At 41.1% G+C, this 20,626-nt stretch overlaps 1 protein-coding gene across 1 annotated transcript in view; it reads left to right on the forward strand.

Annotated features, from left to right (window-relative positions):
• LOC149448780 (sulfotransferase 6B1-like) overlaps nt 1–20,413 on the forward strand; it is a 30,126-nt gene extending 9,713 nt beyond the window's left edge. The window contains exons 3-7 of the mRNA XM_089694242.1: nt 389–478; nt 7,449–7,575; nt 11,329–11,423; nt 13,969–14,125; nt 19,915–20,413. Coding sequence (XP_089550368.1) covers nt 389–478; nt 7,449–7,575; nt 11,329–11,423; nt 13,969–14,125; nt 19,915–20,045 — 600 coding nt within the window. The 3' untranslated portion in view covers nt 20,046–20,413. The remainder of the gene's footprint in view (nt 1–388; nt 479–7,448; nt 7,576–11,328; nt 11,424–13,968; nt 14,126–19,914) is intronic.
• Nucleotides 20,414–20,626: the final 213 nt, after the last annotated feature.

A 20,626-nucleotide genomic window follows, 5' to 3' on the forward strand; every position in this document is an offset into this window, starting at 1 on the left:
TCTAGGGTTCCATGGAGCCCTGGTTGAGTAACCCTGAACTATGGTACCAAGTAGAATTTTCACAATATTGGGGAAACAAAATATGGGAGATTTGTGAGGTACATGATGACTATAAGATAATCAGTAATTTAAAAGAAAATAGTTTGTAGGGATCCTTTTACTTTGAGTTTCTAGACTCTTTAAAGAGGAAGTAGGGACAGCAAGCAAAACATGAACAGGAGTAACGAGCTTTACCTGCTGCTGCTGCTGGCAGGAAACTACACTATAAAATATTCTTATGCAACAGTTCATATTTACCTGCAGAAAAAATGTTTTTGCTATTCTTTAGTCCTCATCATAATACATAAATAAATTGTACTTAATGTGTGTTTTACTGTTTATATTGCAGAAGGTAAAAGCTGACTCTTCCCCTCGAGTCTTAGCGACCCATTTTCATTATGACAACATCCCAAAATCATTTTTTGAGAAGAAAGTAAAGGTAAGATACATAAAGTGTCTAATTAGTAATAATGCAAATAAAAGTGATACATACCTTTTCTGCTCCAAAGGAATATTGGGGCATGCTAGTGCAAAAAAAAGAATATAAAATCTGGTTTTATGTTCTAACCTGTATTATAAAGAAAAGCTGTAAATTAGTTGTGCAAGGGTAAACCAGAGATCTTTTATAGTGTATGGAGGGGCAAAAGAAAAAAAAATCATGGAGTAAATAGCTGCAGTACATGCATATTTACCTATGTTTCCTTCTTTTAAAGATCTGGATAGAAGTCCATTTACAGTACATCCACCTAATCCATATAGCTGCACTGAGCTTCTGATCAGGGGCCTGATCAGAAGGCCCATGTGAAAAGGCCCTAAGAGCACATCAACAATGTGAAAACGTAATAAAATATAATCTTAAAAGTGACTTTAAAAAAAGTGACAATTGTATTACATCAAAAAAATATGTATTACAACCACAGAGATCGCCCAAATAAAGCCACCCCAGGGATTATACTACACTATACACACTACATTGGTAACAGTAAACTGCAATGGGCTCCACTCACAAAAGCATTTTGCATGCAGTATTTACAGTTGCAAGAAAAAGTATGTGAACCCCTTGGGATTACGTGGAGTTTTGCATGAATTGGGCATAAAATGTGCTCTGAATGTCATCTAAGTCACAACAATAGAAGAACACAGTCTGCTGAACATAATACTACACAAACATTAGATGTTGCCATGGTTTAATTGCACATAACATGTAAACATTCACAGTGCAGGGAGGAAAAAGTATGTGAACCTTTGGACTTAATAACTGGTTGACCCTCCTTTGGCAGCAATAACCTGAACCAGACATTTCCTGTAGTTGCAGATCAGACCTGCACAACGATCTGGAGTCATCTTGGACCACTCCTCTTCACAAAACTGTTTCAGTGTAGCAATATTCTTGGGATGTCTGGTGTGAATCGCTCTCTTAAGGTCATGCCACAGCATTTCAATCAGGTTGAGGTCAGGACTCTGACTGGGCCACTCCAGAAGGCGTATTCTGTGCTGTTCCAGCCATTGTTTTGTTGAATTACTTGTATGCTTTGGGTCATTGTCCTGTTGCATCACCCATCCTCTGCGGAGCTTCAGTTGGCGGACAGATGGTCGTACGTTTTCCTGCAAAATGTCTTGATAAACTCTGGAATTCATTTTCCCATCAATGACAACAATCCGTCCAGGACCTGAGGCAGCAAAGCAGCCCCAAACCATGATGCTCCCTCCGCCATGTTTTACAGTGGGGATGAGGTTTTGATGTTGGTGTGCTGTGCCTTTTTTTCTCCACACATAGTGTTGTGTGTTCTTCCCAAACAACTCAATCTTGGTTTCATCTGTCCACAGTATATTTTGCCAGTAGTGCTGTGAAATATCCAGGTGCTCTTTTGCAAACTTCAAACGTCCTGCAATATTCTTTTTGGACAGCAATGGCTTCCTCCGTGGTGTCCTCCCATGTACTCCATTCTTGTTTAATGTTTTCCTTATTGTAGATGTGTCAACAAAAATGTTAGCATGTGCCAGAGATTTCTGTAGGTCTTTAGCTGACACTCTGGGATTCTTCTTTACCTCATGCAGCATTCTGCGCTGTGCTCTTGCAGTCATTTTTACAGGACGACCACGCCTAGGGAGAGTAGCAACAGTGCTAAACTTTCTCCATTTGTAGACAGTCTGTCTTACCGTGGACACATGAACCTCAAGGCTTTTGGAGATACTTTTGTAACCCTTTCCAGCTTCATGCAAGTCAACAATTCTTGATCGTAGGTCTTCTGAGAGCTCTTTTCTGCGAGGCATGGTTCACATCAGACAGTGCTTCTTGAAACCAGTAAACCCAAAACAGGTGTGGGTTTTTTAAGGGCAGGACAGCTGTCAGCAACACATCCAATATCATCACACTGATTGGAATCAAGGTTGGCTCACTCCTGGCTCCAATTAGCTCTGGGAGAAGTAATTAAGCTAGGGCTTCACATACTTTTTCCTCCCTGCACTGTGAATGTTTACATGTTATGTGCAATTAAACCATGGCAACATCTAATGTTTGTGTAGTATTATGTTCAGCAGACTGTGTTCTACTATTGTTGTGACTTAGATGATGTTCAGAGCACATTTTATGCCCAATTCATGCAAAACTCCACGTAATCCCAAGGGGTTCACATACTTTTTCTTGCAACTGTAGGTGTCTGAACACATTTTGCTAAGTATGAAATGCGATCCTGAAACTGCCAATTTACTATACCATTTTGTGGTTCTTAAACTCAATTCACAGATGAAAATAATACAAAAATGCAGAGATGGAAATAATTAAAAAAAGCACGTGGTGCAGGCTTGCGGTAATGATAGAAGTGATACCTTTGGTCATCACACCTGAGTGGGAAGGGTGTGTAAATGTTTGAAAAAGGGTGCCAATTCACAATCTAATGAGCATTTGGCTAGTCAAACCTAATTTGCCAGCTGTGCTTTGCAATGCTCTTGCATCCCCAATGGAGCTTTTTTGAGGCAAAGTTGTGAGAGTTTCAGGCCATTCTATGGAGGGCCAAGAGAAGAAGGGTGGTTGTCATGCGTCCACATTGTTTTAAGCAGCACACCTTGCTGGAGGATTTCCTTGAAGTAGAAGTGCTCTCTAAATGTTGTCTATCTAAGGACCTGATTATGCTCCTCTTTGTGGAACCTTTTCTGCAGTCCACCACACTGCGTACTCATGCCATATCACCCATGACCAAGTTGCTGGCTGTCCTGCACTTTCTGGGAAAGGCCTCCTATCAGATAGTAGTGGAAGAGGTGGTGAGGGTATCCCAGCCTTCTTTCTCTTGCTTGCTAAGACCCTGTAGGGTTTCAAGCAAATTGCCCCAAAATATATCTACCTGCCTAACACATGTCACTAGTGGGATCAGAAAAGAGTGATTTCTATGCAGTAGCTGGGATTCCCAATGTCATGGGTGTCCCAGACTGTACCCATGTGCCTTTTTTGCCCCTCTGTTAAAGAACACATCTACCATAATAGGAAGGTGTGCCACTCACTAAACATACAGGTTGCCTGAGATGCCAATATGTTCATCACAAATAACTTCCCAGGATCTGTCCATGATGTCCACATATTAAGGCAATTACAACCCTACCACCATTTTGACACAGAACTACCGGAGGCTGGCTTCTTGGTAAGACACTTTTTTCAAAAATGTCTTAATGCTTGCCACATACATCATACATGGAAATATGTTCATATGTTATACTCCTGTGCTCACTCCTCATACCTTGCACACAAAATATACACAGCAGTTTGTTAGCCTTGCTTGTCAAAGAAATGGCTAAACCAGATCCTCATCCTGGTGTAACCATCTCCAGCTAAGCCACTTTGCACATGGCCTACGGCCTTCACATTACAATCATATTTAGCAATAAAAATCAAAATGTAGGGAACAAATGTTCCTGTTATGACCCACTTATCATGATATATTATTGTTGTTCCAAAAATGGCATTTTCAAACTGTATTGTAGGTGATTCTGGCTATCCATGTCTAGGGCCAGGGTGGCTGCTAACTCCATTCTTGAGGTGCTCAACATCTGGAGAATCTCGCTACAATGCAGCAATTACTAAGGCAAGACGTGTCATTGAGCAGACCTTTGGGGTTCTTAAAAGCAGGCTCCGCTGTATATCGCTATCTGGTGGTTTTCTGTGCTATAGCTCTAAAAAAGTTGGTTACATGTTTTTGGCCTGCTGCGTCCTTCATAACTTAGCCCATTGTGCAGGGTTGCTCCTGAATATTGAGGTTCAAGACACTGATGAGGACCCAATTGCACCAATCCCTGAATCTTCTCACAGTGAGCATGGCCATCAAGTCCGACAGCGCTTCATACAAAGCTACTTTTCAAGGTATGCATGAAGTCTTACTTTGTAAATCTTACCATGCAGTTTACGCTATTTTTGGTGAAAAGGCTGTGGTTGTTACAAAGGAACACAGGAAAGTGGCCCCATATCAGGCTGTCTGTAACCCTCTTAATTCAACACAAGCTGATCGCTTTAGTAGCTTCTGTTTAAGCTCTGAGCCCTTTGTTGAAAATATGTCACATGTACTGGCAATACATTAGTTTACACAAAGATCTTTGGACACATCATATTAAAAAATTTCGCCACACAAAACCATTCTTGTATGTTTGCTTACAAAAACCTTCCTTAACCGCTTCCACGCCGCCCTATAGCAGAAATACTGCTACAGGGCGGCACGTGTGCGCAAAATCACATATACATACATGATTTGTCAGTTCCGGGTATGGGGCAGGAACGCCCTACCCACACCGCCATTCGTGGCCTTGGCTGTAAATCACCGGGTCCCAGCTGGTGACTTCCCGCCAGTACCTGGCAATCGCCGAGTATTACCGACGGGAGAGAGACCTGTGTATAAACAGCACAGATCTCTCCCCTGTCAGCTCCTGCACACTGCTTTGTATGGCTCTGCAATCTCATCTTTCCTGTGGGTTTTTTTGGTGAATGCATTCCTCAACTACAATAAAATCACAAAGATATACACAGTTACATGGACTAATGTGAAGTATGTTTGGTTGGACAGGAGTCAATACCTTAACAAGAATGCAGTATGTCACTTACTTTGGGAATGAGCCATTCTGAGGTGTTTTTCCTCTTGCTCTTTTCTGCAACAAATCTTTTAGCTGGCTGCAAAGGAAATAAAATGAAGACATTTATTGTTACTTGAAATTCCTTCAAACAACACTAGGTACATATTTGCAGCAAACTAGTTACATAGTACATGTGAGAGCATTTCAAGACATGCATTTTGGGATTGTAAGGAAGCTTTCATGACTTACCTCCATAACATGCTTTCTTGTTCCCCTGTCTTGCTCCTGGCTCAAGTTGAGATGTGTCTGTTGGATGCAATAAAACATGTTATTACCACATTATGAACATTTGCATCTGTAGGTATGAATATTAAAGAAATACTTACATTGGACCACTGATGCAGCAGGTGACTTGGGCTCCATGTTTTTCATATGGTAGAAAAGGAAAACATACAATGCTTGAAAGGAGCAGAGAAACCAACTGAAGCACATTTAAAAACATTTTACAATGGTTGAATTGAAATATAAACTGACAGCAAAGAGACCCCCCCAAAAAAAAGAATACATAAGCATGTATATATGTACATCTGCTGTCGAGAAGTCTGCCTCAGAGTTGGATGTTTGGAGCTATATATAAAGAAAATGTATCTTCTTTTCCTATTCAAAACCATATCAAACAAATGCACAGCAAACATGTTGGGCATACCTCACAAGTCCATACAAATAGGGAACAAAGGCTGAATATTCACACTGGGCATATTTGGGCAAACAAGCACAAAATGTGTATGCAGCAAGCAGTGAGGGACCCAGTAGAAGTGTCCAGCTAAAAAGGGGTCAAAACATGCTGAAATAAGCCATATAATACAGAACAAACATGTGCCACAAACCAGGAGCCAGAAATGAGCCAAATAATACAGAACAGACATGTGCCACAAACTAGGTATGCACCAGCAATGAGGAAGAAAATACAGATAAAAACATGTGACACAAGCCAAACATGAAAGTGCATTAACTGTTAAGACAAATGAGGACGTTGAAAGGCTCACCTTGTGCTCCACCAGATCCAACAAGTTTGGCTTTTCTTCTGCTGAGCTCTCCTCTGCCATCCCTCATTTCTGCTGGGGGCCTTGAGAAATGTGCATTGGAAAGGAAGTCCCGCCCGCTGGATATGATGACACCTGCAGTAAATCACCACACTGTTTCATAAGATATATATCACAAAACACGGCACGCATGTGGTATTTTAGTAGCATTTTTTTGTGAATGCCAAAAAATACTTCGAAAAATGCTGAGCCTTTTTTGTGGTAGATACCGCTTCATGAAATGTCTAGGGTTGCCATTTCATCCCTTTAAACCCGAACACATATTATTTACACAGGTTCTGAGGCTAATTTAATGCAGACAAGTCACTAAGAGAGTTTAATTACCACCTTAATCAGCCACAGAACCTGTGTAATTAATATGTGTTTGGGTTTAAAGGGATGAGGTGGCAACCCAACCAATGTCACATAATGTAAAAATCCCATCCAGGGGTTGCAGAACAATTTTCAAACCTAGAGTAACCACAGTGGTTGCCACAAACGCCCGGAATTATAGGCAGTTCAGTTATGACAACAAGATACCAGGGTGTTACATATTGTGGTAGCCCCATCCAGGGTTTTTTAGTACTGTCTGTGTCCCTGCTCATTAGATGGAGTTGTCACCAGAACAGGAATAGAGGTAATATCTTCCAGTTGGGAAACTTGTTCTTGTGACAAGTAACTGAGAGAGATTTCACACTCTTTGGTGTATTTTCTTCTCACTTTCTGATGTGTTTACTTTGAATTGTCACTGTAAAAGATTAAAAGTGAAATCTTCCAGTAGGTAATTTTTTTCTAATGCCCCTTACATTGAAGAGATTTCCTCTCATGTCCTGTTGTGTATTTGGGACTGGAAGTGAAGGTAACTTTCCCAAATGGGAGATAGCTAAAAACACCAGACAGGTTTAATTAATTTTCTATTCTACAACTAAAAAAAGAGTTTTGGCTTTGTATATACTTTAACACTCTAAGCCTTGGTTCACATATGTGTGGGGCCAGTTTGTAGTGCAATTTTAAGCCCTGTCCAGTGCAGGTTCAGGTGCAATTCCAATGCAAATTGTTACAGTGTATGATATTGGAAATTGCATCTGAACCAGGCTGAAAGTCGTACCAGACTCTTTGAAAAGGCACTGCAGCCGGCCCGCACATATGTGAACCGGCTCCATAGAAAAGCCAAAGCGCATCCAATTTGCATATATGTGAACTGGGGCTAACCTTTTCTGCCATGGTAGACAAATGCTATGCTCAAAAGTAATTTTGTGTTTATGTTTTTGGCAGATATTGGTGATGTTTCGTAATCCAAAGGATACAGCTGTATCACTATTTCACTTCTACAATAACAATCCTATGCTCCCCAACTACAATAGCTTTGATGAATTTTTCTCTGACTTCATGAGTGGAAAAGGTAGTGTGCTAAAAATTCTGACCATACTCATTTCCTTTTTATTTGACTTTGCACTCCTGTTTTACTTTCTAATTTTCATATGATATAAAAGGGATGATGTTCTTGGTAGTATGCGTGTGTATGGGGGTTGTTCTGGAAAGAGAAATAACAGTGTGTGGGGGAAGGGAAAAGGGAAAAAGGTCCTGTAAAAGGCAGTTGGGGAGGGAGGGGATGGAGAATGTCCCTAGAAATGGCATTGTGAGGCAGAAAGATATCCCTAGAATGTGAAGTGAAATCTCCCAGGGAGCTACAGTGTGTGAATATGTCTCTGGAATTAGTAGTTTTGGAGGTAGGGGGTTGTCCATTTAGATGAAAGTGTGTGTAACTGTTTCCCCTGGAGGAGCGGCTTGTTAAATGGGTCTCTCTGTTTCCTTCAGTGAGGAGCTGATTAGCAGCTCAGGTGAGATAGTCAGAGGGGTCAAATTCTGGTCAGAACTGAGAGACTCTGCAGGCCAGCCCCTCTGGAATTTCCCCCTGCTCTGAGGATTTCAGAGAAGGGCTTTGGAGGCAGTGGGTGGATCTGAGGAATGGTTGGCTGCACTTTTGAGGAACCTTGGCAAATCCCCAACAGAAGGCTTGGCAAGGGGCTGGGCTCCCTTAAAAGTGCTGGAGCCTGCTCAGTAGCAGGAGTCGGGTGGAAGAATGAGTAGGAAGATGTGAGGATAGAGAAGGAGGCTGCCAGGAGGCCTAGTGGGATGGGGCCTGCTGCGAGACTGGAACTGGAAAGGAGGAAAACTCAGGACTCACTGGCCAACTGAAAGAGGACCACTTGTATGGCAGGGAAGGAGCAGCCCAGCTGATTGGCCTGGTAGCAGCAGCCACCCCGCAAGTAGTACAGGAGAGGATCTGAGTGAGTACACCTGCACCACCTGGGCAGATAGGGGAAGGAGCACTCCGATGTGAAACCAGATTATCCCTCTGCTAGTGACTGTTACCCATTTAAAGGAATAGGAGCCAGATCCCCTGCTCAGGAAGAAAGTCTCCAGATTGCTGGGTGAGGAGGAGTTCATCTACGGTCTGGGGTAGTGCATCTAGAGCTGCTGTCTAGCACTCCAACAGAGACTGTGTCAAAGAAAAGAAGCTGTGAATAGTTCAGGAAGTTGTCCTCAGATTGTGGTTCCCTTGGGCATCCTATGCATCCCTTACCCTATCCAAGTTTAATCCCTTCAATAAAATAACAAAACAAGGACTGATTTCTGTCTACGGATGAAAGCTTGTGTGTAAAATGCTTACTGGCCGGCTGTGCAGGACTATAGGGGGACCCAAATGCATCAGCAATCACCAAGGGGGTATTGCTACATGAGTAACAGTAAATTATATTGATTATTCTCAGTAACATGTGAGATACAGTACATTAGGATATACACATACACATATCATAAACACACAAAATGGTAGATTAGAAATATGCCAGAAAATATTGTGTTCTGTAAATTTTATAGGTAGGCAACACTTATCCTCATATTGATCATTGTTTCCAAATTAATAATTACTGCAGTAAAAAGCAGACACAAAAAGATACACTCAACAACTTTCCAAATCACTGCTCGGTTTATTCAGCGCAATTGAAAGTTTTTATACACATGCTTACGTAGGAATCACAATAATTATTGCATTTTTTTTTATTTTATTGATTTCAGATAGTTATATAGCTCTGTCAATTTACACAGTGCTTTACATATATATTGTACATTCACATCAGCCTCTAACCCTCAAAGGGGTGTAAAATCTAAGGTCCCTAACTTACATTCATACATATACGAGGGACAATTTAGACAGCATCAAATGAACCTACTAGCATGTCTTTAGAGTATGGAAGGAAACCCACACAGGCACAGGGAGAATATGCAAACTCCAGACAGGTGGTGCTGTGGCTGGGACTCAAACCAACGACCCTTGGACTGCTAGGTGGAAGTACTAACCATTTAGCCACTGTGCTGCCCATACATAATTGTACTTTTAAGGTAGCAAGCGGTGTTACTTAGACAGGCTAATTTCTTATTGGGACTCAAAAGAATGCAAATACGTCCTCAAAACATTATTAGTGCCGTGTGCACAAAGAGTGCAGGGTACAATACATAAGCAAAGTACACAACATAGAATACAGTTATATATGGAATTTACAATTTCTTTTTCAATTGTAACTGACTTGACTAACTAAATATATAGAAGGCACTATTTTCACCAGTGGCCACACCACTTGGGGCCCTTAAAGTTCAAGTATGGCTTTTTTTTGCATAGTTACATTGGCCCAGCCTGGACCACTGTAGATATACATATTCCATACCTGACTGATTCCTGCGGAAGTGGAGACTCACTGTTGAAGCTGCCACTACTGCAGTGATCTTCGCTGTCTTCCCCACTACTAGCTACTGGAGTAATCTGTGTACCATTTGCATGTTCAAGGTCTCTAAGCTCCATAGCACTTCTTAAGTGTAAGTTCCCTAGCAAAATTATTCTCATCTACCAATGTAATTAAAAAAACTCTAAAAGTAACATGATAGTACAAAATTTTTTCTCCACTATAGGTGGCACTCTGGAAGGGCAATGCAGCAACTGGAGGAAGAAGTCAAGGGAAACTAGGTTTCACTATAATTCCCTCGGTTCCCTGGAGTAGCTTTCCGGTTGGCTACGCTGGTTCCAGGTGACCATGGTGGCCATCTTGGGCCATGCAGAGCCATTTTAAGTCCCTGCCCTTGGGGTTTTGGCAAGCATTTGCAAAGTAGCTAGTGCAGGGAAAGCACACCCCTCTGCCAGGGACAACACTAAAGGCAGGAAGAAGTTCCGGAGGAATAGGGAAAGCTTAGGGTCTTCGTCTCAACATCAGAAAGCTCCCCAGTTGGGTTTGACTGGCCAGGCCACACTCTGCTCCCCTTGGCAGGGCAGGTTTTCAGTTCGGGCCTACTCACTACTTACTCTCCGCTTCATTGGTTGTAAGTTACCGGTCAGGTAGGCTTCGCCGCCAGGCTGTTGTACTATTTATGTTCAGCAATACATTGTTTCTGGCATTCTGAGCCTCTGCGTGATTACTTCCACTGCAGCATGCTGCTCCTACCCCACAAGCATATTAAGAACAGTGTTCAATTTCTCATCTATAGTTATGAGACATTTAGTCCCTTTAAACCTGTCCAGTTCACTTTGAACTCTCTGCATTTCCATATGGGACTTATTCAAGCCGGATTGTAGCTAACAATCAATCTCATCAATTTAAAAATGAGGCATCGCTAAGTACTGAGGTCCACTCTTCTGTAAACTTTTATCCATTACCTCAAATGAGGAAAATTATTGAAATGAGGTTGGGAGCGGCAGACCTATGCAATGCTCTGGAACATAGAGATCACAGTATTTTAAAGATTAATGCTTCAAATTTTCTTTTTGAATTATCCTAATTTTTTTTTATTTTGTTTACACTGGTCAAATGTTATATCACCCCTGGGTACTATCTTCACAGTGATCTCCAGGACCTCAGACAAGAGTCTATAATAGCATGGCACCTGGAATTGATTTCTGTCTAATGCAATCAAATAGAAAGTGTGTGTACTAATTACACCCAAGCATTGGAGGATTTAATAGGATCAGTCAAGTTAATAAAAAGATTCTAAGCACATATCATCTCTTCTAAGGAGAATACTTGGTTATTTGTTTTTGTAATTATATACATTATTATTTCTGAGGAAATATTGTAATCACTTTCTTTTGTTTTTTCTTTTTCAGTTATCTGGGGTTCTTACTTTGACCATGCTGTTGCTTGGAATAAACAGCTTGACTCAGACACTGTTTTGTTGATGACTTATGAAGATATGAAAGAGGTAGGTGAACATTTTGCAATATATCCACTAAAAGCTTAGCCATTGCTGAGGCTTCAACTGAAATGACCATCAATACTTAAAGTGAAAGTCAAAGTTCCATTAATTACCTAACACTAAACCTACTCCCATCCCCATTCTAAAGCTATTCAATTTAACCATGTAAGAAAAAGATCGCTATATTTACCTAATCTTAAGCCACTCAAGTCCAGTCCAAGGCTGAGCTGTCAGCGGCGACTTCTGTGTGCAGGAGAGGCAGCTGTCAATGGTCAATGGATGCCCCATAGTAAGTCATTGGATGACATCATTTCCTAGGTATTTTCAGCCATTTTAAGCTTTCCCCGGGACCAGAGCAGCTTCAGAATAGGTAAGTATAGCAGTCTCTTCTTTACAGGGTTAGATAGAATAACTTTAGAATGGGGGTGGGAGTAGGTTTAATGTTAGGTAATGGCTGGAATGCTACTTTAATATGTTTACTAAGATTAAGCTATTGCTCTGAAAAATCATAGTGGATGGGTTCCTGACCTCTATCTAGGACTGCATTTGGACATCACACTATTAGTTTCTCCTTCTTATGCCATGTATTTATTTTGGTAACAATAATGTTACAATGCATGTTTAATGCTGTATGTTGTCTTTTAAATTGAAGAACTATGTTTCAAATGTACAGACTACCAAACAAGAGAAAAGGATAGGTGGTTTTATTCTCCTTCAACTATAAAGAGGCTTCTAACATCTCTTAACATCCCCTGCTCAGCTTTTCCCCTTTAATTCTTTTTCTAAATTTAGCCATAAATATTAACAGAAAAGGGTAACAAATCAGGTTAAAAAATGATCAAGGATTATAAATGTTGAGGCTTCATGCTAATCTGCTGCCCTTATAAATATAAATAAACAGCGCAAATTTAGATGATTAATCAATATAATAAATCATATAAAATAAGTGCATAAATTATTCGTGTTTGCCCTTAATCTTAAACAAAAACACCCAAAAGTCCATGTGCTGAAAACATAATTAAATTGTTGAAATAAAAGTGCAAACTTCTTTTCTTCAGAAAATACTTTCACCTTCCACCCGTGCACAAACCAACATCGAATACACTCACCAGAACTTGGTGAGTAAAAGACCTTTAAGGAATTTTTAGGGATCCTAAACCCTCTTTGGTGCCACGCTAGGGAAAATCTTCACCCTCCGAATAGACTCCACCATCCAACCAAAAGAAAAAAACTCACATAGCATAATATTGTCACACAATAGTAACTTTTTCCAAATGGAGATTAAGGCCACTCACATGTTAAACACTTGCTAAAGGCATGTTTATTATGTATAAAAGGCTTCAGTTCCAGCAGATATACAAAGTTTTCCTTCCAGGACTCTCACATCCACAGTGGAACAACGACAGGACTCCTCTTAGACCAAACAGTGAACCAAGATGGCCGCTGGAACGCACCGCTCAGCGTGCGTTCCACTAACCGGAAATTACGTCAGGCGCATGGAGTGTGGACCGGAAATGCGTCAACGCGTTTCGCCCCTTCACCTCAAGCTTGATAACGCCCTATGGGAGGGGCAAAACGCGTTGACGCATTTCCGGTCCACACTCCATGCGCCTGACGTCATTTCCGGTGAGTGGAACGCACGCTGAGCGGTGCGTTCCAGCGGCCATCTTGGTTCACTGTTTGGTCTAAGAGGAGTCCTGTCGTTGTTCCACTGTGGATGTGAGAGTCCTGGAAGGAAAACTTTGTATATCTGCTGGAACTGAAGCCTTTTATACATAATAAACATGCCTTTAGCAAGTGTTTAACATGTGAGTGGCCTTTAATCTCCATTTGGAAAAAGTTACTATTGTGTGATAATATTATGCTATGTGAGTTTTTTTCTTTTGGTTGAATGGTGGAGTCTATTCGGAGGGTGAAGATTTTCCCTAGCGTGGCACCAAAGAGGGTTTAGGATCCCTAAAAATTCCTTAAAGGTCTTTTACTCACCAAGTTCTGGTGAGTGTATTCGATGTTGGTTTGTGCACGGGTGGAAGGTGAAAGTATTTTCTGAAGAAAAGAAGTTTGCACTTTTATTTCAACAATTTAATTATGTTTTCAGCACATGGACTTTTGGGTGTTTTTGTTTAAGATTAAGGGCAAACACAAATAATTTATGCACTTATTTTTTATGATTTATTATATTGATTAATCATCTAAATTTGCGCTGTTTATTTATATTTATATTGTTTGTGTTTTCACGATTGGCACAGCAGCATTTTTAGAGTGTTATTTGGAAAGTTTTGGCGCAGGAATAAGTTTTTTTGTATAAACATAATCTGCTGCCCTATATACACTGGCCCATGATTGTCATCATGGTATTATAGCCCTGCCTGCTCATAGGTAGCGCAGAATTGAAATCATGACTCTTCTGAAACCATTATTGTGATGTTTTGAGTTATGGCAGGCACTTTTTAAAGTATGTAGTGTACTTATCATTATCGATAATGTCAAATATTAAGAGAATATCATTAATTAACTCCTTACTTTACTTCCTAAAATACTATACATATAGGATCTAGAGGGATCAATTAAGAAGATTTCAGATTTTTTTTCTATGCCTCTCACTGAAGAGCAAGTTAAGGCCATTGCTGATAAAGGGACATTTAAGTCTATGAAGGAAAATTCCAAAAATACACATGGTGAAATTGGCAACGCTATCTTTCGAAAAGGTAAGAAAATTACATATATTGTATAATGTATCATATTTTAAACCAAGTGTAACTGGGTGGATTGGTAAACCTAAATCATCGCCTTCTATCATCTCCTTTGATACTTCTTTTTTGCCTTCTTTAATATTTGGGACGTGGAGAGCTACTGTAAGAAGGTGACTCCTCTGCAGTGATTGAAGAGGTTGATAACAGCAATATTTGAAAGGCAAAAGAAACCTAATTGGAACTGTCCCCAACCTCAATAAAAAAGAACAATGTGATTCATGATATTACAGTGCAAAGTACAACATGGAAAAACAGTACAGTAACTCTACTTTAGAACAATTGCTTTTTTTTAGATAGTATCTGTATTGTATGACCAAATTATTTAATGCAGTATACAGTGTATATTTCACTCAGATAGTCTAGACCACTGACACTAATCCACAGCGTTAAAGTGATATTCAACTCTTGTTGGCGAAAAACCTCCTCAGGTAATTTACTGTATATTCTATAGATAGCAAGAATTTTTGCCAAATTATTTACAGAGGTTTTTTTGCTGCTTTCTGCTAAAACTTACACAGCCATTCTGACCACATCCCACTTTCTAGGTTCAAATCACATGCTTGGTTCTAGTTTTGTAATAAAGGAGAAAATGGTGGGAATATCAGAGAGAAAATTACATATGCAGATTTCTAGGGGTGTCCTGTGCCCAAACAGTGAATAAAACACTCTCAGTTATGAAACAAAGGAAACAAAACGTTAATTTCTTGGCAATTAAGAAAATCATGGCGAGTTGTAGAATGGAAAAATATGATTTTTGTACCCATCACAAAATAATTTTCTCTGTGTTCATTGGAGAACGCAGCTCTATATTGGATAATCTCCTAGTAAATATATTGCAACTTGCAGGAATTGGAAAGTAGGTGCATGTAAAAAGAAGGATATCCCAGGGGGCAGCTCCTGCTGGTGGCCCAAACCACCTCCACACCTGTGGGCACTCAGTTACACAGCATAGCAGTGCAAATAAAAAGAACAAAAGTATTTACATATGTGGCAAGCCAGAGGAGTGGGTGCTGTGTCCTAGAATGAATGCATAGAAAAAGATTTTATAATGAATAAAAAACTTCCTTTTCCTTCAATGGAGAACACAGCTCAGCTTATAGAAAAAAATGATACAGGTCAGTTAAACTGCTGCCTGCAAAACTTAATGGTGGGAAGTATAGGATGCATTTTCCTCCTCGTAGAATGTGCTGTTATAAAAAACTGTGGTATCAGGGAACAAGAAGATCGCCGCAGTGCATGAATCTGTGCAGGCGTAGGATCCCGACAAGGCATACAGGCAGGCGGGCACTAGGACCCAGGCGCGACTGTCACCAATGACAGCACCAGGCAGGCACTAGGACCCAGGCACGCCTGTCGGTGCTGGGCAGGCTATTTAAAGAGCACCTTGGTGCTGATTCAGTGCTGACTGGTCTTCAGCTCCCCCAGTGTCCTGCTTGTTTCCTGTGCGATTCCTTTGGTGCTGACCCGGCTTGTTCCTGACCCGACTCTGAGTTCTCTTCTGTCCCCCGGTTCCTGACTTCGGCTCTGTTCCTGACTTTGGCATTTTCCTCCTGATCCTGTACCGCGCTGCCCGACTGTTATGACCCTGGCTATCCTACGACTCTGCTCCAGTCCTGTGTCCTGGCTGCAAACATGGCTCTGCTGTGCATCTGACAATCCACTGTACCTGCCTGGTCTATTTCTACAGTATCCGAATCAGTGGATATCCTGCTTACCAAGGTCATCATCTGCAAGAGCTGCAAGCAAAACCCTGGTGCTCTTGTCCCCCTGGTCCTTGGACGCCCTCTGTTCCAACCTCAGCGGGCTCAGGATTAGTGACACAAGTGAGGCCGACCTCGTCAATTCAGTCTCCCATCAGGTACGTGACAGGTGGTTGTTGGTGCTTGATGGCTTACACTTGTCCAATGGTTGCCAGATCCAGCATGAGATCATAACAGTCAAAACTGCAATGCCCTTACTTGGTCCCTCTACTACCACTAACAGGGGTTTGTCCTACAAAACCTGGTTATGGCATTTAAATACACTGTAATTTAACTGAATCTACCGATGAAGTGTAAGGCCATTCCCTTAGGTTCGACTGGTTTGGAACACAAGAATGGAAGCACAATGTCCTCATTTGAGTGGAAAGCTGACACCACTTTCAGAAAAAGGTGATGCTTGAAAGACAACATTATCCTTATGCAGCACCAAATAAGTAGACTTGCAGGACAATGCCACCAGTTTAGATACTCTGCATGCCAAAAGTGATGCCACTAGAAAATCAACTTTCACAGTTCAAGCAATGTTGAGACAATGTCAGCAGCAAGATAAATTTGATGTTCTTGAAGGGCAGTTTTTGCAAAATGGACAATACTCGATTTAGGTTCTACAGTGAGAACAGTGGTCTTGCAGGAGTGATGACGTGCCTAACTCCTTGAAAGAAAGTGAGGACAAGAGGCAGCATGCCAGCAGATGTTGGAATGAAACTGCCAACACTGACACCTGACCCTTAATGGTGCTTACAACACTGCTCCACCCCACACTGCAGAAAGGACAGTAGACAGGCTTCTATAAAAGAATGTTGACTCCATTAGATTGAAACCATGCAAAATACTCCTATGTATGATGGTACAAATAACTTCACTTGACAACTCTCTATCTTTCAGTATTTGGCTTTCAACAGCCAAGAAGTTAAAGTCAGCAAATGTAAAACAGGGTGGTGAATGGGGCCTTGTAATAGCAGGTCTTGTTGCAGTAGTAGACATCAGGAAGAAACCACTATCAGACTAATGAAATCCACACTTTATCACCTGTGGGTTCAATCTGGAGCCACCATGGCCATCAAAATCTACTAAATAAGTTCTATCTGATGTAGTATTTTGGCAACAGCTTCACCAGCCGATAAGCATAAATCAGAATAAAGTGGTACCATGGAGCTAACAATGTGGCTGCCATGTCTATGCAGGGGTCCTTTTACCTTGCTATGAACCTGTCCAGCTTTCAACTGAAATGCAAAACCAGCAGATCTACATCTGACATCTCCAGTCTTCGGCAGATCTATTGGAAGACCTGTGGATGCAATCTCCAGCATGTGAGTTTCTTACTAAATTAGGATCTGGGATACTTACAGTGCTGCTGTCATGATCTTGGTTGCCCTCAATGGTTTACATGCAGCATGGCTGTGAAATTTCCTGATTGCTGCTTGTACACTGCAGCCCTCCAGGAGGTGCCTTTAGCATGGCAGAGTTCATCTGATCACTTGAAGTTCCAGCACATTGATGGGAAGCAATGACTCTACTGGCCTACAAGACCCCTAAATGAACTGGAGGTTTAATAATCCTTCCCAGATGTGCAGGCTAGCATCTGTTGTTACTATTTTCCTATGCAGATTGAAAAACAACTTGACAGCTAGTAGCAGTGAAACGTGGAGCCACAAAAATGGTAATGGTTTTGTCAGGTGACTTACCTTGATCTCTCTTTCCAGTGATGGAAGAGATTTGTTCCATTGCAACAGCAATTCATGCTAAAACGATACCATAAGACTAAGAAACTGGATGCATTTGGTTATGGCTGACCACTTGCAAGTATGAAATAAGCTTTTCCCCGAACATGTAGCTTTTGTAATTTTTCTGACTTGAAGAAAAATCTTGGCCTGGCTGGTATCCAAGATCAGCCTCAAATATTCCAGGTGACGTGATGAAAACAGCAAGAATTTCTGTAGGTTCAAGAGATCTACCCAAATTTCTCCAGAGTCGGAATGGTAATGGATAGGCTAAGCTTCAGTTCTGAACTAGACTTCAACCACTATAGGGGGTCATCCAGTTTTTCCATGATCGGTATACTTTTCGAGCTGAAGGCAGGTAAACTGGCACCAACAATTTGGCATCCATAGATCCATAGCTAGTCTGAAAGGCAAACGCTGTAGTTTGATAGTGCTCTGCCCGTATAACTAAATGCAATATCAACTGGTACCTCTGGTAATTGGGTACTCTAAGGTATACATCCTTGATATCTATACATTGCATGCCAGGAACTTCCCCTGATGCAGGGCCACCACTACTGACTGAATTGACTCCATCTTGAATTTCCATTTTTGACTTAAATATTCAGGCCTCTGAGATCCAGAACCGTAAAACCTTAGAAACCTTTCAGTAGGTATTGGGATCACCCCAGTCTCTGAGTCAGGAGTTCATCAAAGATCAGATGCAAGTCAATTAAGTTCTGAGGAGACAGGCACAGGATGGAGGGAAAAAAATGTATTTTATTTTCCATAAAAAATTTGTGAACCTGTCTGTCCAACACATGGTCTAGCCCAGCAATGGGCAAACTACGGCCCGCGGGCCGTATACTGCCTGGCGGACCTTTTAATCCGGCCCGCGGAGCGTGGCAAACATCGGCTGTCAGAATGTGTGTAGGTGGGGCAGCGTGAGGAACGTGAGGGGAGCTAGGCTCCTCTCACAGTCCGCCCTGAAGACCGGAACAGCGCGGGAACACGGCGAGAGGAACGCGCGGAGCAAAGGTAAGTGAATTGACACAGGGGGGACTTGGGGACTTAATATGGGGGATGAATTACTATAGGGGGGATGAATTACTATATGGGGGATGAATTATTATGGGGGATGAATTACTATATGGGGGATGAATTACTATGGGGGATGAATTACTATATGGGGGATGAATTACTATGGGGGATGAATTACTATGGGGGATGAATTACTATATGGGGGATGAATTACTATGGGGGATGAATTACTATATGGGGGACGAATTACTATGGGGGATGAATTACTATATGGGGGATGAATTACTATGGGGGATGAATTACTATGGGGGATGAATTACTATATGGGGGATGAATTACTATGGGGGATGAATTACTATATGGGGGATGAATTACTATATGGGGGATGAATTACTATGGGGGATGAATTACTATATGGGGGATGAATTACTATGGGGGATGAATTACTATATGGGGGATGAATTACTATGGGGGATGAATTACTATATGGGGGATGAATTACTATGGGGGATGAATTACTATATGGGGAATGAATTACTATGGGGGATGAATTACTATATGGGGGATGAATTACTATATGGGGGATGAATTACTATATGGGGGATGAATTACTATATGGGGGATTAATTACTATGCTTACTTTGGGGGAATATTACTATACTTACTATGGATGACACATACACATCATTCATCTACTCTTGGTCCGGCCCCCGGGTCCAATATATGAACCCATTGCGGCCTTCAAGTCAAAAAGTTTGCCCACCCCTGGTCTAGCCAGTAGTTCAAAAATGCAAGAATCATCCCCCCACCTCGAGCTGGGCTTGTGAAGGAGGTAGCAGGCTTCTCTGCAGACTTAACAGGCTTATATTAAAGTTAGAATAGCTCAATGTTTCTTACTGGGGTAACTTGAAGAATCCTCATGGATGCCACAGAAAAGGTAAAAAAAAACTTTCAATCCTGTACATTTGAACCTGAGAGCAATCCTATATTAACTCTAAAGAGAGGAGGGAGAGAGCGCAGATAAACTTGTAAAATGTATAAATTATGGACATATTGTGAGATGTATAGTTCATACTGTGCAACATGATCTATATCTGTGTCCCTTTTCCATCTAACATTAACACTTTATCGCTTTAATAACACAATAGTAGAAATGTAGTATTCTGTTTTATTCAGCCCCAGAAATCTTCATTTAAACTTGAACAATATATATATATTTTTGTTATATTTTATTTATTTCTAGGAGATGTTGGAGACTGGAAAAATTATTTTTCAGAAGCTCAAAGTGAAGAAATGGATGCTGAATTTGAAAAGAGCTTGGCAGGAACAAAACTTGGAGAAGTTCTGAAGTACAACATATATTGTAAAGGGTGACAAGACAGGACTATGAGATAATATTTGTTTTAGGGCCGGTTCACACTATAAAAACACAGTCCGGATGAGTTTCTGCATGTGTGTTTTTGACACGTTTTTGGCATGTTACAGTGCATTTTTAATGCATTTTTTATGCTTTCCAGTTCATTTTTCCCCCTCTTTCTTCAATTGAAATAGGGACATGTGCATTCCAGTGCGTTTTTGGTGCATTCCAGTGCATTCCGGTGCTTTTTACTGCGTTCCAGCACAGTTCTGTGCAGAAAAAGTGCAGCATGTTCCACTTTTTATTCTGGAATGCACTGGAACTGCAAGCACCGATGTGAACTATAACATTGACAACCATACAGTGGGGATCGAAAGTTTGGGCACCCCAGCTAAAAATTTGCATTAATGTGCATAAAGAAGCCAAGGAAAGATGGAAAAATCTCCAAAAGGCATCAAATTACAGATTAGACATTCTTATAATATGTCAACAAAAGTTAGATTTTATTTCCATCATTTACACTTTCAAAATAACAGAAAACAAAAAAATGGCGTCTGCAAAAGTTTGGGCACCCTGCAGAATGTATAGCATGCACTGC

The sequence above is a fragment of the Staurois parvus genome, unplaced genomic scaffold (genome assembly GCF_062004578.1).
Source record: "Staurois parvus isolate SC_StPar_1 unplaced genomic scaffold, SC_StPar_1.0 ptg000657l, whole genome shotgun sequence".
NCBI classification, from domain to species: Eukaryota; Metazoa; Chordata; class Amphibia; order Anura; family Ranidae; genus Staurois; species Staurois parvus.